This window comes from Salvelinus fontinalis, chromosome 38 (genome assembly GCF_029448725.1).
Source record: "Salvelinus fontinalis isolate EN_2023a chromosome 38, ASM2944872v1, whole genome shotgun sequence".
Lineage (NCBI taxonomy): Eukaryota > Metazoa > Chordata > Actinopteri > Salmoniformes > Salmonidae > Salvelinus > Salvelinus fontinalis.
Window position 1 is genome coordinate 30339112 of NC_074702.1, and position 22719 is coordinate 30361830.

The 22719-nt window shown below is 45.6% G+C and overlaps 2 protein-coding genes across 3 annotated transcripts in view; one reads left to right on the top strand and one right to left on the bottom strand.

Moving 5' to 3' along the window:
• LOC129837714 (nuclear factor of activated T-cells, cytoplasmic 1-like) overlaps positions 1–1363 on the top strand; it is a 73592-nt gene extending 72229 nt beyond the window's left edge. The window contains exon 10 of the mRNA XM_055904102.1: positions 1–1363. This exon is cut by the window's left edge and continues 294 nt beyond it. The gene's annotated coding sequence lies outside the window, so the exon portion shown is untranslated.
• Positions 1364–14784: 13421 nt separating this feature from the next.
• On the bottom strand, positions 14785–22171 carry zgc:91890 (solute carrier family 52, riboflavin transporter, member 3-B). Of its 2 annotated transcripts, none has more exons than XM_055904113.1 (4): positions 21907–22171; positions 16831–17906; positions 16378–16501; positions 14785–15983 (listed from the first exon to the last, which is right to left on the bottom strand). In XM_055904113.1, exons 2-4 carry the CDS (start codon positions 17859–17861, stop codon positions 15771–15773), a joined length of 1368 nt encoding a protein of 455 aa, XP_055760088.1. In that variant the 5' UTR covers positions 17862–17906; positions 21907–22171; the 3' UTR covers positions 14785–15770. The 2 variants fall into 2 exon arrangements, with proteins under 2 accessions (XP_055760088.1, XP_055760087.1); XM_055904112.1 differs by lacking the exon at positions 21907–22171 and adding an exon at positions 18900–19145.
• Positions 22172–22719: the final 548 nt, after the last annotated feature.

Below are 22719 nucleotides of genomic sequence, written 5' to 3' on the forward strand. Positions count from 1 at the left end.
GGCCTTAGATATAATGGGAGGGACAGTGACAATTACTACACTTGCCTTAAATGGCAACTCTTGCTCTTCCATGGACCAAACAGCTCAGTAAGACTGAATACTCGTTTCTTTACTGATTGCCTCTTCTTTATGTGTGTTGGACTTTAATATACGGACAAGCCAATGGGTGTGTCATATGTTGGTCAGAGCGTCCTGGCAAACCACAGCAACCCAAGCGGTGCCTTACAACATCACTCACTGACTAGAATGCAATGTCACTTCGATCACTTCAATCATTCGTTTACAGAGAAACAAAAAATGGCTGAAAAATATGTAAGGACGTGTGTATAGGTTAGATTTGTGTATCTGGTTTTTTATTATTATGTCCTTGTCCATTTATACTGAATGTTGTGTGTGATATTCTTTGTATAAACATGTATTTGAAATGTACTTTGTGTATGCCTTAAATCTATTATGCTGTTTTGCGGTTTAGCGCCTCGTTTTTTTCCCCCCCCCAATGTCTTCCTTTTTCTGATGATCCAATGTGCACCACCTCGTTGCTAGCATCTGTCTTTGACACCGAGTGCCTCTTCTTTCCTTCCGCTCTGGCCTCCCTCTCCCCTTCTTTCTAAAACATTCAGAAGTGCTTAGACAATCAGGAAAGAGCCTACTGTACATATTGTAGGAGAACATTGCGTGTACATACCATATGATGATAAGGACTATCTAAGACAAAATCATATTTCCCTTGCCTGTATAATAAAGCTAGAGAAGGGTTGAGGCTTCAGCTTGGCGATAATTGATTTCTTCATATCAAAGGGTTTTACCTAATTATTGTTCAAGCTTCTTCTTTACTATTAGAGACAGTGGCTTGGTAGGCTTCAGTATGTAATGCACTTTACCATAGTAGCAGCACAGGTTTCTCTTCCGTCATGACCAAATGTTATAGGATCTAGATTCCTATACTTAGTATGATAGGACAGACATCCCTTACTGAGCCACGGGGTCTCTTCTTATAAAGGTTGACAGATCTGCAACCCTTTTCCGATGTCGTCAAGTACAATGTCTTTCTTCAGCATGCAGAGAATACTAATGGTAGATATGATTTAGCTTTACTACACCGTTAAATAGCTTCATGACTAAATGTGGAATATATGATAGCATGGCTCTATGTAACAAATTGATGTATTGTGCCTTATTCTCTTATTGTCTCTCTGCTACAACATGATTGTAACTCTTAATCATTTTCTATCCAGAGGCACAAAGGTGAAACATATTTCCTCTTTGATATGAAATATTTATGGAAATTCAAATGGTGTTTTATGTACACTCAATGTGTTCTATATAAAAAAAAGAATTAATAAATGACATAATATTGACAATACTGACATGTGCATTGCTGTTATTAGGATTTTTGTTCGATTTTTATGTTGAGTATTTTACACACACGCGCACACACACACACACACACACACACACACACACACACACACACACACACACACACACACACACACACACACACACACACACACACACACACACACACACACACACACACACACACATGCAGTGATACTCTAGCTGTTTTATATTGCTGTCTTTACCAGATGGCATTGTCCATGAATTTATGTGTGTGCTATATAAAATCCTTTCCTTTTGGCACAAATCATTACCAGGAATCCTATATGGTGTTTTATCCCTCAACGTTGAATCAGTATTTTCCATACAGCGATACAGAATCAATGACTTACCAATTGCATCTTTCGAAGCACATTGAACTCGTCCTCTCCCTTATCCATCCATGCTCCATATGGCTATGCTTTAGTTTAAGACTTTCTCTATAACTCAACAGCTTTTGATTTTCTTGTGTTATACTATTTTGACCATGGTGAACCTTGGATGGTTCCGACCGATCCCCATATGCCTAATAAAGCTTGAAATGGACGCAGCAGGACCTTGACGTGTATGGGCCATATTCAATTATCTTACCATGGCTTTATGCAGACATTTAAACTCTGGTGATTTATTTATTTCCTCTAATGTCTATTTTTTCAAGGTCTCTTACAAGGCACAATACAGTAGTATCGATATATGGCCTATGTATTAACAAAATGGGGAAATACAATTCAAATATATGGACAATATTTTATAATTTTTAGATAGGCAGTTCTTTTTTGGGGGGGGGGGGGGTGGAGATGCAACAAGGTAGTTACATAAATGAACTGCGAATAGCAGGCATTGTTTGACATCATTCTTCTTCTTATGCAATTCAAGCCTTTGATCCAAGATGCATGCCTTTACCTTAATTCAGATTGACCTGACTAGCCTGACTAGCTGCAATACTCGATTAAACACGCATTTCCTTCAGGTGTATGTCTTTGCAAGGACGTCTATAGCCTACAGTACGGTATTGCATGTGTGGAGTGGGTGGTTATGGGAGTGGCACAGTGTTTCTCACCAAGGGAGCTGTACCACGCAACTGTGTACCACCTGCCAGTCCTCCAGACTTTTTCCATCCAGCAGCAAAGTTTCGATTGGCCCATCGTCAAAGTGACAGAAGTCAGGCGGGCAGGTCTGGGCGGTGCTCCCCTGTACACCCATGGCAGTCCCAAAATAGCCCCTCTATTTACAGAAGCAGTCACGCCTATTTTTCCTGGCGCCCACTCTCACCTAGATCTTCCTCTGACGGAGCCAGCTACCCTTTGACACAGTTGAGTAATCATTGAAACCGGTATCATTTTATTAGTGCACCCATATAGTTGATTTAGAAGAACAATCTAACTGACAAACGAATAGCAATGGTCCTATCATGTTCATGTTATGAGGCATTTATTGATGACGTGGCCTAAGACAGCGTGAGATAAATCAACAGATTTCACCACATCTATGTGTCTTGATTCAGTGTGCTTCCTTTGTCAGTGAAAGAATAACATCGTCAGGACTCTAGCTCGTGCCATTTGGTCCCTGGGGAGGCTCGTGCACCCTTCACCAGGCACGGGGCACTGCTAAGAAGTTCCAGAGGGTAGATTTACAGGTTCTTTATGGCTCTGCTTCCTCTCTTATTGTATTCCAACCTAGCCCTTGATTTCTGCTTTTATTAAGTGAATGCATAGCTAGGAACGGTGGTTCAGCTCTTGCCCTCTCTTCTCCTCTCCTCCAGTCCAGCCATCTGCAGATCGTAAATCCGGGATATAACTTACCTCTGTTATGCAGGGCATGTTGAGAGAACCACGAGGGCGACTTTAAGAGATGCTTTAAGAGATGATTGCTTGACCATGCATACAGTTGGACTTTGATATCCTGTCATTCTAAGCAATAGAGATGTTTTTGATGTTTTTCGATTTTGGTTAAAGGAGAAAACTGCATGGATATTTTTGTTCATGATCACAGTTAGAGACATAAGGTTATGTCGCTATGCAAATCTAGCAGGATAGTGGCGATATCAATGCTGGTCTCTGATCAGCATCTACTGCCCATGAAGGGGATGAATGATTATTCTGCCCCTTATAGGGAGTGGGGAAGGAGGGGCTGAGGGTTGATAGGGTCTGTGTGTGTGTGTGTGTGTGTGTGTGTGTGTGTGTGTGTGTGTGTGTGTGTGTGTGTGTGTGTGTGTGTGTGTGTGTGTGTGTGTGTGTGTGTGTGTGTGTGTGTGTGTGTGTGTGTGTGTGTGTGTGTGTGTGTGTGTGTGTGTGTGTGTGTGTGTGTGTCTGTGTGTGTGTGTGTGTGTGTCTGGGGGGGATGGGGTATCCACAGGTGCACTCTCTCTCTACATGGACCCTCTGGACACGTGACAGGCCCAACAGATGACCCACTGACATGGTCACATCACTGCGGTCGCAAAGACGAATCCCCTTTTAAAAGAGACTTTAGGAGACACTCAAAAAGACAGAGCCAGATGGACTGGAAAAAAACGTGTGTATGTCTTTTCTTCATCTGCAATCATTCAACTTCACTCACTATTTCTCTCTTTTGCGATGCGTGAAATGTCATGCAAGGATTTATACAATTCTGACGAGGACATACTGTTGTGCTTGAGGAGACTTGAATTGAAAATCATTCAAAAAGAGTTCATTTATTGATATTATCATCAGGTTTCAGTGTGTCAATCGATCCAATAAATGTAATTCTGATATCCCCTTCTGATTTCTTTTTAATGCTCTAAATTCAGGCGGGAAAAAACGCTGAAACACTCACACACACTGTACCGTCATCGACCCTGCCATTTGCACTTTAGCTTGTCTACTGTGCAGTTCTGTATACACTATGTAGTTGTGTTGATCTTACAGTAGCAGCAGACACGTGGGCTGCGCTTAATGGGGCTAGTCAGAGTTCAGGTGGGTGCTCTCTCTCTCTCGCTTTCTCTCTCTGCCTCTCTCTCTCTCTCTTTCGCTTTCTCTCTCTCTCTCCCTCTCTCTCTCTCTCTCTCTCTCAACTATGGGCTCTCAGAATAAGAGGACTTCATGTCAATCACTTTTGACATGAAGGAGGCTTTTAGACGCCTTCTCTCGGCTCAATCTTCGTTTCCCCCTGACACTGATTTCAGAATGAGGATCCGGAGGAAAAGGGAATGTCCAGCTATTCATTTTAATGATCCCTCTGTATTGATTGTTAGCAGGGTGGGGGCGGGAGGAAGGGTAATGATTCTTTGCCTTAGCAGGCCGATCACTCCTCTTAAAGGAGTAATCCACTAAATAAGCACTCTAATGGATGCCCGGCATGACCTCAGGGTGACCTGCTGGCACACCCCTGGTGGATTGGCTTCCTGACAGAGAGGAGACTCTAGGATTTCTCAATAGGAGGTTTTAGTCGGGGTCACTGTCAGAATACAGTAAATGAGATGGACAGCACACCAGAAAACAATCTTCAATTAATCCAAATTGCTCTGCACGGACACATTTCGGCCTGTAGCCTTATTCAGCATATAGAGAATCACCAGCTTGGCTAAAGACGTCTGTTAGACGTGGAAATAAAAATGCGTGGTGAACGGCTCGGGCTCTATTCAATCTGTATCGCTGAGATGATAGAAATGTAAAGGTCATTTCTGATTGAATGCATCTCGGCAAACGCGGGAACATTACCTTTAAATGTCAATCAAAATGTACCACAAAGAGCAAAACAATTAGGTAACTTGAGAAAATAGTGTCTTCCTTTACAACTAATCTTTGCCATCAATAACTGCTCACTTGTCCTCCCATTCTGTGGTCCAGCAGGGTTTTCCTCACCTGATACCGTTTGGGATCCAGTAATTCACATGAGACATTTTGTGATCCATCTCAAATCGGTTTTGAATGCCCTGCTTCTTGGCCTTCAGCAGACGACTCGCAGAGGACTCACAAGGAAGTGCCTCCACGTTTTAGAGAGCCAGTAAACACCGAGGTATTTCATTCTCTTTCATAGTCCCTACTGTGTGCATTGTAGCACAGAAAACAGAAACAGAGTTTCTCAAAACAGCTGCGTATTATGTTAACAGAAGCCCGTACACTCTCTGTGATGGGACTGTGTGTGTGTGTGTGTGTGTGTGTGTGTGTGTGTGTGTGTGCGTGTGCGTGTGTGTGTGTGTGTGTGTGTGTGTGTGTGTGTGTGTGTGTGTGTGTGTGTGTGTGTGTGTGTGTGTGTGTGTGTGTGTGAATGGTGTGTGTGGCCTCGTGGTTCACGAATGGTAGAGCAGTAAAGCTTGTCACTCATAGAGTACCTAACTCATTAATTTAATTAATCTCACAAATGTAATTTATTTTATGAAGTATTGCAAAAAATATATATATAAACTCAGCAGAAAATAAATGTCCCTTTTTCAGGACCCTGTCTTTCAAAGATAATTCGTAAAAATCCAAATAACTTCACAGATCTTCATTGTAAAGGGTTTAAAAACTGTTTCCCATGCTTGTTCAATCAACCATAAACAATTCATTAACATGCACCTGTGGAACGGTCGTTAAGACACTAACAGCTTACAGACGGTATGCAATTAAGATCACAGTTATGAAAAATTAAGACAATAAAGAGGGCTTTCTACTGACTCTGAAAAACACAGAAAGGAAGATGCCCAGGGTCCCTGCTCATCTGTGTGAATGTTCCTTAGGCATGCTGCAAGGAGGCATGAGGACTGCAGGTGTGGCCAGGGCAATAAATTACAATGTCTGTACTGTGAGACGCCTAAGAAAGCATTACAGGGAGACAGGACGGACAGCTGATCGTCCTCGCAGTGGCAGACCACGTGTAACAACACCTGCACAGGATCGGTACATCCGAACATCACATCTGCGGGACAGGTACAGGATGGCAACAACAACTGCCCGAGTAGGCCTCCCGGGTGGCGCAGTGCTAGCTGTGCCACCAGAGATTCTGGGTTCGATCCCAGGCTCTGTCGCAGCCGGCCGCGACCGGGAGACCCATGGGGCGACGCACATTTGGCCCAGCCTCGTCCGGGTTAGGGAGGGTTTGGCCGGCAGGGATATCCTTGTCTCATCGCACACTAGCGACTCCTGTGGCGGGCCGGGAGCAGTGCACGCTGACCAGGTAGCTAGGTGTACGGTGTTTCCTCCGACACATTGGTGCGGCTGGCTTCCAGGTTGGATGTGTCAAGAAGCAGTGCGGCTTGGTTGGGTTGTGTTTCGGAGGACGCAAGGCTCTCGTCCTTCGCCTCTCCCTAGTCCGTATGGGAGTTGCAGCGATGAGACAAAACTGTAACTACTACCAATTGGATACCACAAAATTGGGGAGAAAAAAAGGGTAAAAAAATATTTAATAAATAAATAACAACTGCCCGATTTACACCACTAACGCACAATCCCTCAATCAGTGCTCAGACTCTCCGCAATAGGCTGAGAGAGGCTGGACTGAGGGCTTGTAGGCCTGTTGTAAGGCAGATCCTCACCAGACATCACCGGCAACAACGTCACCTATGGGCACAAACCCACCGTCGCTGGACCAGACAGGACTGGCAAAAAGTTCTCTTCACTGACGAGTCGCGGTTTTCTCTCACCAGGGGTGATGGTCGGACTTGCGTTTATCGTCGAAGGAATGAGGGTTACACCGAGGCCTGTACCCTGGAGCCGGACCGATTTGGAGGTGGAGGGTCTGAGGCGGTGTGTCGGTGTGTCACAACATCATCGGACTGAGCTTGTTGTCATTGCAGGCAATCTCAACGCTGTGTGTTACAGGGAAGACATCCTCCTCCCTCATGTGGTACCCTTTCTGCAGGCTCCTCCTGACATGACAATGCCACCAGCCATACTGCTCGTTCTGTGCGTGATTTCCTGCAAGACAGGAATGTCAGTGTTCTGCCATGGCCAGCGACGAACCCGGATCTCAATCCCATTGAGCACGTCTAGGACCTGTTGGATCGGAGGGTGAGGACTAGGGCCATTCCCCTCAGAAATGTCCGGGAACTTGCAGGTGCCTTGGTGGAAGAGTGGGGTAACATCTCACAGCAAGAACTGGCAAATCTGGTCGTTTTGATTTTGACCCCCCCCCCCCTTTGTTCAGGGACACATTATTCAATTTATGTTAGTCACATGTCTGTGGAACTTGTTCAGTTTATGTCTCAGTTGATGAATCTTATGTTAATGCAAATATTTACACATGTTAAGTTTGCTTAAAATAAACGCAGTTGACAGTGACAGTTTTTTACTGAGTTTAGTACACTCCTGGTGTAGGTTAGAGTGTCTGTCAGCTACAATTGGTTGATAAGGGGTGGGAGAAGGATGACATTAGAAGTAGCCATCTACTTTGTAAACCCATACTGGACTTAACCGCACGGCAACCCTGTCATCTCCAAAAGCCTTGCTTTTTTTGCTGGGTGCCTACCTCAAGTGTTGCTTTTAACTTTTGATGACCTTGTACATTGTTGCACAAAAAGAGTCTTCAAGGTCAAGACAACTGTGTAATGGGCTAAACGGAAAACAAAAGTCTCTAGCCTTCCCCAAAGAGCCCAAAATGATAATATGAAGAGTGCAATAATAAAGTGTTTTTGATGAGTTTGGACAAAGTGGTAATTTTAAGGCCTGGGAGTCGGCTGGCTGTTGTGCATCGTCCAGCTGTTGTGCATAAGAATTTCAAATGCAGCCAAGCAGGTGGAAAGAGTAGAACGAAAACAGACATGACATAATCGTATAAATAATTGTGCATAGCAGGATTCCTATAGGAACCATCTGTTTCCGTCCGTCAGGAAATATAGTATGTCAAGCATCACTGTGTAAAAAAAATCAAGAATATTTAAAGCAGTCGCCTCCAGAGTCTCTGCGTTTGAAGTGGTGAATCAAATCTCATTTGGCTCCTCTGATCGCTCAGCATTCCTTTAATATTGTCTTGAATCATTTAGAGAAATCCCTTTTTGGTCCCGTCCAGACATCGGGCTTTCCAGCCCTCCCTCTCTGGCTTTTACCAGACGTCGCGTAAGGAAGGGAGAATGGTCGATTGCATAACGCCAGGCGAGACCTGATCGTCCCTGGCCTTAACACAAAATTCAATCATTCTCAGCATTCTCCAATCCCACGTCGGCCCATTAAAGAGCAGCGGGAGCTAGGATATCCCCTCATATGTTTACAATTTAAATTAGGATCACAACGTATGCTGTACGCATAATCAAAGGAAACGGACGGTGTGAGATTTGGGTCAAGATCGGGCGACTGAATGAGAGAATTGGTTCTAGACACAATAGGAGAGGGAGGGAGGGAGGGAGGGAGAGAGAGAGAGAGAGAGAGAGAGAGAGAGAGAGAGAGAGAGAGAGAGAGAGAGAGAGAGAGAGAGAGAGAGAGAGAGAGAGAGAGAGAGAGAGAGAGAGAGACAGAGAGAGAGAGAGAGAGAGAGAGAGAGAGAGAGAGAGAGAGAGAGAGAGAGAGAGAGAGGGGGCTACTCCAATGACGGTTTCACCAAAGCACCCACCTTGACGTAGGTCAGGCTGTCCACCTGCATTACAGTTTTCACAATAGCATTCCTAGAAGCAATGGCATTCACAGAAGCAATAGCGTTCCCAGAAGAAGCATCCTAATTTACCAGGGCTCTCTCTTGACAAATAGTGGATAAATAAAATGAATCACTGCATATATTACTTAGCACCTAAAGTTATCTAACCTCTGTTATTGATGGCCCCCTGCACACTTAAACCACTAAAGCCACAAAGAGACATAAGATGGTATGGTATGAGATAACAGGAGATGATGAACCCAGATGTCCATTGGGGAACCTTGGGGGCTGCTGGGGTCTGAATCATGACTTGGTTCCTCAGTGCTCTCTGTCTTTAGGGCATGTAGAGAAAAAGAGCGCACACCTGCACCCGCTCTCACTCTCACTAAGTTACTGTGAATGGGTGGGATTCGGGAAATGATCGAGACATGACTCTGGCGGCATGGCGCAATACCCAAGAGACATGCACAACTCCTACGGTACTTTGAGCAATTTCAAGATGCATTCAGAAAGCGGAAGGAAGGGCAAATCGAAAATGAGTAAAGTGAAAAATAACAGAAGTCTGTTCTCTGAAAATATGTGGACAATTATCCTTCATCATTATCAATGTGATACAGTGATATTTATACAATTATCTTGAATATGGCTTATTATGAAAGGGCTATTTTCATGGTACAGTTGAAGTGGAAAGTTTACATACACTTAGGTCATTAAAACTTGTTTTTCAACCACTCCACACATTTCTTGTTAACAAACTATTGTTTTGGCAAGTCAGTTAGGACAACTTATTTTTTTAAAGTTGTATTCATAGCTAAATACTTTTCCATTAGATCTTGCTGGCAGATTGAAGGCATATGTGACATCCATAGGTCTGAGCTGTATGCCAGGATGTAGACCCCTGCTCTGTTCAGGTCTCGCATCTCACTCTCAGTTTGTGTTATCTTAGCCTGACATCTACTGGTCAAATTCTGAAAGCAAAGGATCTAGAGTTGAAGTCGGAAGTTTACATACACTTAGGTTGGACTCTTTAAAACGCGTTTTTCAACCACTCCACAAATTTCTTGTTAACAAGCTATAGTTTTGGCAAGTCGGTTAGGACATCTACTTTGTGCATGACACAAGTCATTTTTCCAAAAATTGTTTACAGACAAATTATTTCACATGTAATTCACTGTATCACAATTCCAGTGGGTCAGAAGTTTATATACACTAAGTTGACTGTGCCTTTAAACAGCTTGGAAAATTCCAGAAAAGGATATCATGGCTTTAGATGCTTCTGATAGGCTAATTGACATCATTTGAGTCATTTGGAGGTGTACCTGTGGATGTATTTCAAGGCCTACCTTCAAACTCAGTGCCACTTTGCTTGACATCATGGGAAAATCAATAGAAATCAGCCAAGACCTCAGAAAAGAAAATGTAGACCTCCACAAGTCTGGTTCATCCTTGGGATCAATTTCCAAATGCCTGAAGGTACGACGTTCATCTATACAAACAATAGTACACAAGTATAAACACCATGGGACCACACAGCTGTCATACCGCTCAGGAGGGAGACGTGTTCTGTCTCCTAGAGATGAATGTACTTTGATGTGAAAAGTGCAAATCAATCCCAGAACACAGCAAAGGACCTTGTGAAGATGCTGGAGGAAACAGGTACAAAAGTATCTATATCCACAGTAAAACGAGTCCTATATCGACATAACCTGAAAGGCCACTCAGCAAGGAAGAAGTCACTGCTCCAAAACCGCCATCAAAAATCCAGACTACGGTTTGCAACTGCACATGGGGACAAAGATTGTACTTTTTGGAGAAATGTCCTCTGGTCTGATGACACAAAAATAGAACTGTTTGGCCATAATGACCATTGTTATGTTTGGAGGAGAAAGGGGGAGGCTTGCAAGCCGAAGAACACCATCCCAACCGTGAAGGACGGGGGTGGCAGCATCATGTTGTGGGGGTGCTTTGCTGCAGGAGGGACTGGTGCAGTTCACAAAATAGATGGCATCATGAGGTAGGAAAATCATGTGGATATATTGAAGCAACATCTCAAGACATCAGTCAGGAAGTTAAACCTTGGTCGCAAATGGGTCTTCCAAATGGACAATGACCCCAAGCATACTTCCAAAGTGTGGCAAAATGGCTTAAGAACAACAAAGTCAAGGTGTTGGAGTGGCCATCACAAAGCCCTGACCTCAATCCTATAGAACATTTGTGTGCAGAACTGAAAAAGTGTGTGCGAGTAAGGAGGCCTACAAACCTGACTCCGTACAACAGCTCTGTCTGTCACGCCCTGGCCTTATTATTCTTTGTTTTCTTTATTATTTTAGTTAGGTCAGGGTGTGACATGGGGAATGTTTATGTTTTGTTGGTTTTGGGTGTTTATTTGGTAAAGGGGTTATGGGGTGTAGTAGATGGTTTTGTGTTGAGTGTATATGTCTAGCGTTGTCTATGTTGGTTAGTTATCTAGGAGAGTCTATGGTTACCTGAATGAGTTCCCAATTAGAGACAGCTGATTTCGGTTGTCTCTGATTGGGAGCCTTATTTAGGGTAGCCATAGGCTCTCATTGGTTGTGGGTAATTGTCTATGTAAGAACGTTTGTAGCCTGTTATGTTTGTGCACAACGTTTGTAGCTTCACGGTCGTTTTGTTGTTTTGTTAAAGTGTTTTGTTCGTGTTCATCTTCGTGTTGTTATAATAAAAGAAGATGGCTTATTTTCCAAGTGCTGCATTTTGGTCCGTTAATCCGCCACACGATCGTGACAGAATTACCCACCATAGGACCAAGCGGCATGGAAGGCGGCAACAGGACCTACCCACAAAGGATTTCTGGACATGGGAGGAGATACTGGATGGTAAGGGGCCGTGGGATCAACCTGGAGAATATCGCCTCCCTCGTGAAGAGCTGGAGGCAGCGAAAGCCGAGAGGAGGCGATATGAGGAGGCAGCACGGAGACAAGGCTGGAAGCCCGTGAGTACAACCCAAAAATTTCTTGGGGGGGGCCTTAAAGGGAGTGTGGCGAAGTCAGGTAGGAAACCTGCGCCTACTCCCTGTACTTACCGTGGAGAGCGGGAGTACGGGCAGACACCGTGTTACGCAGTAGGGCGCACGGTGTCTCCTGTACGCGTGCATAGCCCGGTTCGGTACATTTCAGCTCCACATATCGGCCGGGCTAGACTGAGCGTTGAGCCATATGTCATGAAGCCGGCCCAACGCATCTGGTCACCAGTGCGTCTCCTCGGGCCGGCGTACATGGCACCAGCCTTACGCATGGTGTCCCCGGTTCGCCTACATAGGCCGGTGCGGGTTATTCCACCTCCCCGCACTGGTCAGGCGACGGGGAGCATAGAACCAGGTAAGGTTGGGCAGGCTCCGCGTTCAAGGGAGCCAGTACGCCTGCACGGTCCGGTATTTCCGGCGCCACCTCCCCGCCCCAACCCAGTACTACCAGTGCCTCCTCCACGCACTAGCTATATGGTGCGTGTCTCCAGCCCTTTACCACCAGTGTCTAAACCACGCACCAAGCCTCCTGTGTGTCCCCAGAGTCCTGTGCGTCCTGTTGCTGCTCCCCGCACTAGCCCTGAGATGCGTGTCCCCAGCCCGGTGCCACCAGTCCCGGCACCACGCACCAGGCCTACAGTGCGCCTCAGCCGGCAGGAGTCTGCCGTCTGCACAGCATTGACTGAACTGCTCGTCTCCCCAGCGCCATCTGAGCCATCCGTCTCCCCAGCGCCATCTGAGCCATCCGTCTCCCCAGCGCCATCTGAGCCATCCGTCTGCAATGAGCCTGCAAAGCCGCCCGTCTGCCATGAGCCTGCAAAGCCGCCCGTCTGCCATGAGCCCACTGAGCCGTCCGCCAGACAGGAGCCGCTAGAGCCGCCAGACAGACAGGAGCCGCTAGAGCCGTCCGTCAGACAGGATCTGCCAGAGCCGCCAACCAGACAGGATCTGCCAGAGCCGCCAACCAGACAGGATCTGCCAGAGCCGCCAACCAGACAGGAGCAGCCAGATCAGTCAGCCAGCCATGAGCAGCCAGATCCGTCAGCTAGCCATGAGCAGCCAGATCCGTCAGCTAGCCATGAGCAGCCAGATCCGTCAGCTAGCCATGAGCAGCCAGATTCGTCAGCTAGCCATGAGCAGCCAGATCCGTCAGCTAGCCATGAGCAGCCAGATCCGTCAGCTAGCCATGAGCAGCCAGATCCGTCAGCTAGCCATGAGCAGCCAGATCCGTCAGCTAGCCATGAGCAGCCAGATCCGTCAGCTAGCCATGAGCAGCCAGATCCGTCAGCTAGCCATGAGCAGCCAGATCCGTCAGCTAGCCATGAGCAGCCAGATCCGTCAGCTAGCCATGAGCAGCCAGATCCGTCAGCCAGCCATGAGCAGCCAGATCCGTCAGCCAGCCATGAGCAGCCAGATCCGTCAGCCAGCCATGAGCAGCCAGATCAGTTAGCCAGCCATGAGCAGCCAGATCCGTTAGCCAGCCATGAGCAGCCAGATCTGTCAGCCAGCCATGGGCCGTCCCTCAGTCCGGAGCTGCAGTCCCTCAGTCCGGAGCTGCAGTCCCTCAGTCCGGAGCTGCAGTCCCTCAGTCCGGAGCTGCCATTCCTCAGTCCGGAGCTGCCCCTTACCCTGGAGCTGCCCCTTACCCTGGTGCTGCCCCTTACCCTGGTGCTGCCCCTTACCCTGGTGCTGCCCCTTACCCTGGTGCTGCCCCTTATCCTGGTACTGCCCCTGACCCTGGTACTGTCCCTTACCCTGGTACTGGTCCTTAGTCCGGAGCTGTCCCTTAGTCCGGAACTCCCCCTTAATGCAATGGGGTTAATGTGGAGGGGGGTCGTTTGGAGGAAGCATAGGAGGTGGTTAGGTACTGTGGTGACGTGGGGACTACGACCAGAGCCGGAGCCGCCACCGTAGAGGGGAGCCCACCCAGACCCTCCCCTAGACTGTGTATGGTGCGCCCGGAGTTCGCGCCTCAAGGGGGGGGTTATGTCACGCCCTGGCCTTATTATTCTTTGTTTTCTTTATTATTTTAGTTAGGTCAGGGTGTGACATGGGGAATGTTTATGTTTTGTTGGTTTTGGGTGTTTATTTGGTAAAGGGGTTATGGGGTGTAGTAGATGGTTTTGTGTTGAGTGTATATGTCTAGCGTTGTCTATGTTGGTTAGTTATCTAGGAGAGTCTATGGTTACCTGAATGAGTTCCCAATTAGAGACAGCTGATTTCGGTTGTCTCTGATTGGGAGCCTTATTTAGGGTAGCCATAGGCTCTCATTGGTTGTGGGTAATTGTCTATGTAAGAACGTTTGTAGCCTGTTATGTTTGTGCACAACGTTTGTAGCTTCACGGTCGTTTTGTTAAAGTGTTTTGTTCGTGTTCATCTTCGTGTTGTTATAATAAAAGAAGATGGCTTATTTTCCAAGTGCTGCATTTTGGTCCGTTAATCCGCCACACGATCGTGACACTGTCAGATGGAATGGGACAAAATTCACTCAACTTATTGTGGGAAGCTGGTGGAAGGCTAAACGAAACGTTTGACCCAAGTTAAAATATTTAAAGGCAATGCTACCAAATACTTATTGAGTGTATGCAAACTTCTGACCCACTGGGAATATGATGAAAGAAATAAAATCTGAAATAAATCCTTCTCTCTACTATTATTCTGACATTTCACATTCTTAAAATAAAGTGGTGATCCTAACTGACTTAAGACAGGGAATTTTTACTTGGATTAAATGTCAGGAATTGTGAAAAACTAAGTTTAAATGTATTTGGCTATGGTGGATGTAACCTCCGACTTCAACTGTAAGTATGATTAAGATTACAGTGAGGCTTTATATCCATGCTGGTGATAAATAAACCACAGAAAGTTGATAACGAGTTCAGCAATTAGTAGAGAAATACAAAACATAAGTATACATTTTAATTGACATGAGCCATACATAATTACAGTGCATTACATTATAACTGCAGTAAGGTCATATACAAATAATGTAACACAAACTTTGGTTTTGAAAAACCCCCATAAATTATAGACTGGTAAAGAATAAACATAAATTACCTTTTGGTTGACATTTGCAGTACTAGAAACTCAGAAATTAAGACACTGTTTTGTCCCAGTAACAATATTCCAATCATCACTTTTATAACACTGTGCTTAATTACCCTTCAAGCTAAAAAAAGACATTCATCTTCTTTTAAAGAAGAATTGTAAAAAGCTTAGCAATAACATTGTGTCATCTTTGGGGTCTTTGTAACAGTAAAAGTCTAGTCTGAGACATCAATACGTTGGCCTCCCACGGTGTTTAACCTCAATATAGGCATACTGAGTCGTATTCATTAGGCCACACTGTATAGATTTCGGGATCTTAATTTGAGCCAGTTTGCTACAGCAGGAAAAGAATCCTGCAGCAACAGGCAATTTGAATTCTTATGTGGATTATAATTAATGGGCATTTTTGTATTGGATGATACATTTTTCGCAAGGGAAAATTAAGTCTGAAATGTCAAAGTGGAAATTGCAAACTTCAGAAGCCTTTTAAAACTTCAAATACACTATACCTTTTAAAGTTCCTGCATTGCAGAAAAATCGGTCTTGCAACAGGGTGATCAAATTAAGGCCCTACATCTGAGGCAAAACGTTTTGAAACTTAATTCAAAGGTAAACAAACACAAGCGGTTTGGTACCATTTAGTTCCTAATCTGAAGATGTGCTTCAAAGGGATCCTTCCGCAACCATAGGGAGATATTACATTGCTTACGCAACAGACGAGATACCCCAAAATCAGTTTAAAGAGGCAAACTCGCATGATGAAAGATATATTTCCAGTGTCAAACATTTTTTGTTTTCTACAGTGAGTTTTCAACAGTAAGCCACATCTTGATCCCTACTTTGTGCACTTGGTGTTACAAGGGTCCCCTGATTTGAAGAGTCCATAGACACTGACCAAGGGAAACATGGACAGGGCACCTAGCATGGAACCAAGCTGCACTACCGCTCCACACCAGACGAGGGCGCTGTGGCCCTCATCCCGAAGGATCACCCCAATGATCACCTTCACATAGGAGAGGGTCAGGACAAACAACACCCAGGCTATGACCTACAACAGAGAGTAGATAGACATTACATTACAAACAAAATACCAGAATTGTGTCAATATTCACAGTACATTAGAGGATCGTCATTATTTATTTATTTATTTTCACCTTTATTTAACCACGTAGGCCATTTGAGAACAAGTTCTCATTTACAACTCTGACCTGGCAGTTGTAACTGCATACTGAACAGCATGGACATGAGTATGAATGTTTACTGTTGTTTAGGAAGCCTTTGTTCGACCTCAAACATCCCATTTTCACTCAGAAACATGTCGTTTTCAATGGCCCAATGAAATCAAATTGACAGTAAAGTTGTGTTCAGGTGTTATCAGCAACCTTGCAACGTAACACATGTATTTTCTCTATATCATGACGTAATAACAGAAAGAGCCTTACTATGAGTAGGGTTCCTGAGGCGCTGTGGACCAGTAGAGGACAGGGGCTCAGTGTAGCCATGGCCATGATGTAAGTACCAAACCCTGTCCCAACTATTGTCAGAAGCCCAATCAGCACCAACGACCTAAAAAAGAACAACGACGTCACCTTTATTCAAGGTGAGTTGAGGAAGAGGGTTGGAAAATTCAAGGTGTTTGGATTATATCAATTCTCCGCTGAAGTATTGTATGTTTTAGGATGAGACGGTGCAATGTTATTTAATGCTGTTTATTCTGTATTTTCTTATAGAACTCATTTTGATTCAGTGACTGCCAGTCATTCTATTCCAGCCATTACAATGACTGCTCCCCATGTCTACCTTCAACAGCCTTCACTGGTGACTGCATAGATCTGAGGTTCTACGTTCAGCAAATGATTAATCAGTCAGTTATGCTAATCCAGTGTTGGGCTTACCTTAAGGGCAGGAACATGGCGATGAAGCAGGCCACGGGGTTGGCCACGGCTGCCATGGTGGCCGCCAGGTGGTAGGCCTGGTTCCCGTAGGGCAAACAGGAGTACGACTGCACTGAGGGCAGCACTGCATTGGTCAGGGCATTGACCCAAGCCAGAACCACAAAGATGAACGCCACCTCCGGCCCACTGTAGAAGCCCGTCCCGAAGGAGCTCCGCCGGGCTCTCCCGTGGCTATCCGGAGAACTGATCATGGGCTTCTCCTCTTGAGGTCTGTGAGACAGGGACAGGGCTTGGTCTTCTCCTTGGCTCTTCTCCTCTGCCAGGCCTCCGTTGAAGTATTGCTCGCACTTCCTCTCCCTGGCCACGGCCGGGTGGTGGTTGAGCAGGAGGAAGGCGGCCAGACACACCACCATCATGGCACTGAGGAAGAGGAAGAAGACCTGGGCCGAGAAGTTAGCGGGCTGGTATTGAGCCTGGAGCTCTCCACTGGCCCCTAAGGTCCCATTGGCTAGGCTAGCCACTGTAGCATTCCGACAGTGAACCACCCCCACCCCCTGCACCAGAGCCACTACGGCAGGCACCAAGCCACTAACGCCCTCCCCTACAAAGTACGTAGTGAGGTACTGGGGCCCGAGGCGCATCATGAAGGGCAGGAAGGTGACCGAGGAGGTGCAGTCTACCACAGAGAGTAGGAAGCAGAGCACGAGGAGGGGGACACTATGCGTAGCGCCCGCTAGGGGCACCGTGTGCTTCCAGAAGAAGGCCAGGAGGAAGGTGGCGACCACGCCCAGGACCACTATGGAGTAGATGACGGGCCGCTCGTCCAGCTTGCCCGGGCGGAAGCGGTGCATGAGGGTGACGAAAAGGGGCCCAACATTGGCCATCTGGATGAGCACAGTGAGGTAAGAGGGCAGGTACCAACCCTCTGGGATTTCGGGCACGATGAGGGGCAGCTCCACCCACATCCCGTTGATGGCCACCCAGGAGCCCATGCCAAAGAGGCATGCCAGCACGTGGGTTAGGAGAGTCATGGTGAAGGGCAGGGGCACAGCCAGTAAACAACGTGCATAAAGGACCTGAAACACACAAACAATGCACATTATTTCATTATTAAAATGCAACAACATACATTGCCATAATACTGATCATTTAAAAAAAATGTTTTTTTAATTTTTAGGGTGTAGATCAGCGTTAATATTGCAGATAGATTGTAGCTTCCATCATGTAATTTTCTGCATCACTTCCAATCCCACAGTTTTTTGTGCAAATATATATATATATACACATACACATACATATATATATATACATACATACTTACATACGCACACATACACATATAAATATATACATATGTACATATCTTGATATATGTTTCCTTTATTACCCTCCAACCCTACCACCCCTCCCCCATTTGGAGCAAACTAGTGAACAACATGAAGTGATATTTGTTGGGGTGCTGAAAGGCATAATTACCAACACACTATTCCTTGTACCAGAACACAGAACTAAATCAATGTGCTGCTAAAATCTCTATTCTCAGCTCTGTAACATCAGCGCAATGGCAACATTATATGAGCACATTCCCATAGTTCCCTTGGTTCTCCTCAAGGTTAACCTAAATGTAAGTGTTGGTGGGGTCTTCCTCTCACACACGTTGTCATTGGTTACAAAAGCCAGCCTGTGTGCTGTACAGTATGTGACCATAAGACTCAGACTGAGCAGCCTTCCCTCCCCCTTCCCCCTGAATGTTGAGTCTGGCACAGAGTACCTGACCTTTCACACACACACACCCACTAGTCCCAGAACAGCCCCAGGCTGAACCTACACCTCATCCCTTTCTGTGGAAGTACAACATGGTAAGAGGGTGCTACTGTGACTTCTGCTGATTCATAGTTCCCTGTAATTCAACGTCTGCAACTGAATAGTTGATGAGTCACCTCACTCAGTGTATGGAGAGAAACACTGTTTATATTGACATACATACAATTAACAAACTGGCTCAGCCTCAGTGTGGAGCAGATGGACTTACAGAGGCTTGTGGAATGACTTTCCAATCACGATCTTACCTTGTGATGATGTGGGACTGACTATTGTATCTCCTTCTCTCTTGGGTAACTTCTCACACCGTTGTGATCAGAGCATTATTTTATTACATCAGCCAGCATGTGTGCCCATTCAGTTCATATCCCCTCTTTGTCTCTCTTACACACACTCTCACGTACACACACACACACTCACACTCACGTGACTTCCGTGTCTCCCATTCAACTGACAGAACAGGCAGTGCGCAGGCTCCTCATCTTAGTGACACTCTAATCTCCCAGGTTTTAAAGGAGCCCCGTTCGAAAATGATTTCTCCATGTGCTCTGCCGCTCTGCCTCCCTGCAGCCCCTAGAGCACTAGAGCAAGCTGCAGCAGCAGCAGGGGACGGGGGGGGGGGGGGGGTCATCTACTGTACCCTCCCCCTCTCCTACACCCCTAGAAAATATAACCTTGGCTCTGCCCTCCTAAACAGAAAATGTTGGCTGTAGTGTGAGAGAAAGAGGGAGAGAGAGAGAGAGAGAGAGAGAGAGAGAGAGAGAGAGAGAGAGAGAGAGAGAGAGAGAAGAGAGAGAGAGAGAGAGAGAGAGAGAGAGAGAGAGAGAGGAGAGGAGAGAGAGAGAGAGAGAGAGGAGAGAGAGAGGAGAGAGAGAGAGAGAGAGAGAGATGAGAGAGAGAGAGAGAGAGAGAGAGAGAGCGAGAGGAGAGAGAGAGAGAGGAGAGAGAGAGAGAGGAGAGAGAGAGAGAGAGAGAGAGGAGAAGAGAGAGAGAGAGAGGAGAGAGAGAGAGAGCGAGCGAGCGATAGCGACGAGAGCGAGAGAGAGAGAGAGAGAGAGAGAGAGAGAGAGAGAGAGAGAGAGAGAGAGAGAGAGAGAGAGAGAGAGAGAGAGGCAGCTGCCTAGTACACTACTACACACTAGTCATAAGAAGCTGTGTATTTATAATTGAATGTTGGAGGGCAGTTCTGACTATTGGTTCTGACTCCAGATTGGTTTTAGGAGAGCGTCGCAGTGACCTAAGAGGGTGATGATGAAACAAGTTGTTACTGTGCCCCTGTGTAACCTACTCAAAGGAAATGCAGTATATGCTACTTTGACCACTTGGTGTATCTGTAATGTCGACGACCTTACTGTAACACAACACACCCAAAACACATGAACATCTCAAGCGTCTTCCTGTCCCAACGTCCCATGTTCTCTCCAACAGCCTTGAGTCCTTGGAGAGTCATTAAACGGGTCTACCCCGTAGAGATCGATCCGTGTGTTTATCTCTATGTTCTACCCTCTAGTATGGTGCCTATACAGTGTTGTCACGATCACATCGTGTTGTTGATCTTTTCGAATTGCTAATTTGACATAACACGATTTTGGGGTTCTGGGGTTTCAATCCGAAACCGTATTACAGCGAGCTTGACATTTAAAGGTCATTTCCAATTGAGCTGGCGTCTGCCGCGTTCACCTGGAACATTGTCGACGATGCTTTGTTTGGAGTGCATCGTGCCTCTAACCTTTTCTCCCGGCGGGATTCAGTCAGCTAACATTTGCTTTAGTTTGCTCTGGTCTAATGGTTGTCTCCTGATTCAGATGAATGTTGGGCTAATTGTATCCAACACTGCATCATCTAGCTGGAGCATATGAACCAGTCTAATGAGAAAAAAAAGGATTATTACCTAATTGTTTTTCTATTTTCCCCGAACAGAAACAGCAGGTATTTCCTCAATCTCTTACAACTTGTTTCGTTTTTTTTGGCCAAAAACCAGATGGGTGCAGCCTGTAGTGAACATGTGTTTCTTCACAGTGAAGAATTGGCTGTGAAGTGCACTTTTGGCAAAATACATACATTTATAAAATCACACATCAGTGTAGCAAACTCTGTTTTATGAAACAAGTAATTCAACTAAGTCATTTTTGTTTAACCGTTCACAAATAAATCTTCAGTAGAAATCAACAAAAATATTACGCCGGCATATGGTACGACTAAAACGCTATTGCATAGACGGTACATTTTGCCAGTAGACCAGTAGATGGTGCTAAAAGCATCGGATTTCGTAGCCCAGACAGATTTCGTAGCCCAGACAGTTATACAAGAGAAAGACAAAGTGATAGGAAGACTGAGGAGAAAGTACATTCATCTGCATTTGACATGAACATGCAATGCAATGGCAATTGTATTTTAACTACCCCATGTATTCCGAGGAAAAGCTATACCATCATCGATGCTGTATTTCATCCATTTCAATTTGTTTTGTATTGTATAGCTGTAACCAATCTCCAGCCATAATCATGGTGACAAAAAGACCTTTCATCTTTTTCTTCTTTGTGCAACCCTTGGCAAAGTTTCAGTATGTTGTTCACGGTAAAATAAGACATGGAAATAATTGCAGTCGAGTTAGTTTCACACAGATTACTTGCTAGAAGAAGAAAACCCAAAGAACACCAAACTTCACGTTGGATATACTGTACTGTACCACCAATTGCTAGAAAAGGGGGTATACAACTTTATTAACATGAATTGACATTTAAATCCTATGAGGTATGCCGTCTTAGGTAAGATGGGGCTCGTTTGAGACACCTGCAAATACATACAGTACAGCGAGGTAAAGTAAGAAAAATAGAACGGTCCTCAATTATCTTTGAAGAGACCTGATTAACTTGTTGCACCTCTCAATCCAAAATGTTACGTCATTTCTCCTCCAAATACAGTCTGATATGCTTCTGTTAGTCCATCCCAATTACCGTGGGAACTTGATAAATGATCGTAATGCACGCCTGAAAAGTAATTGTCACGGGTCAAATCAAATCGAGAGAAAGACAGTAGAATAAAAGTGAGGATTTTATAGCTCAATAAGCAACCAGGAAAAATAGCGCCCCCATTATATACCTATACCAGTGATCCTCAACCTCAGATGGCCATGTAGCACGATGGGAGTCAACACCTAACGCAACTCTTTTCAAAACATGATAAAGTAGTTATTGACCTACTAATGACACATTTCCAATCCTGACCGAAAAACACCGAACAGGAAGTGCCTACCTGACTCTGTAAGCTTCCTCTCAGTCAGACAGAGTTGGATGCAGTCATGGATGTCGGCCGCCGGCGTTTGAGTCCCACAGCGCGATGTGATGGTCTTCTGACAGAGTATATGTGTGTGTGTGTGAGGTTGCCGTGCTGATACACTACGGTCTGGAGCGACCTTGTGCAGGTTGCTGATGTGTCTGTCTGTTAAATAACAGTGGGATGGTCCTGTGTGTGTATAACTACTGTACCAGAATGTCACGTGACTCGGGGGGGCTTCGCTGCACGTTGGTTCACAGGGGTCCAGTCAGGGAGACAATGTCCTGGGCTACAGAGGCTGGAGAGGGGGAGAGGAGTTGGGTGGCTGTGGAAGTGAGGTAGGGTGGAGTAGCAGGGTTATTTCCTCCCTAATGGTTGGAAGGCTGGGTGTGTAGCAAAGCTTAGCCAACCATACGACGGCTTCAGACAGCGGCTTGTGATGTTTGACTTCAGAAGGGGGGGGGGGGGGGCTGCAGGGTAGCTTTTTGTTCAGCATAAATTCCATGATGTCAAATGAATGGGCCTGATTGGCCTGGAGCTTGATTAGATGGGAGTTGATTTGAGTGCAGAGAACGAGCACCCCTCCACCTATCTCGACCCCCTCCTCTACTCAATTAAGGCCAGATAATTATTCTCCTGAACATTTCCTCAAATTATTTTCACCCTGATTTAATGCTTCTTCATTAAAACTTGAGCATGCTTACAGTACGTGTATTTTACTGAGTGTCTATCATCTGAACCTGCCACCAAAGAGAAAACATTTCTAACAATCTTTGATAGAGGGTTAACACC

Bases quoted from the DNA above. Each gene is read 5' to 3' on its own strand.
- zgc:91890 (XM_055904113.1), bottom strand. From the start codon at position 17,861: ATGACTCTCCTAACCCACGTGCTGGCATGCCTCTTTGGCATGGGCTCC. The intron at 16,502-16,830 runs GTAAGCCCAACA...GTTCTTTTTTAG, and splicing joins GCCATGTTCCTGCCCTTAAG to GTCGTTGGTGCTGATTGGGC. The intron at 15,984-16,377 runs GTAAGGCTCTTT...TCTCTGTTGTAG, and splicing joins CCTCAGGAACCCTACTCATA to GTCATAGCCTGGGTGTTGTT.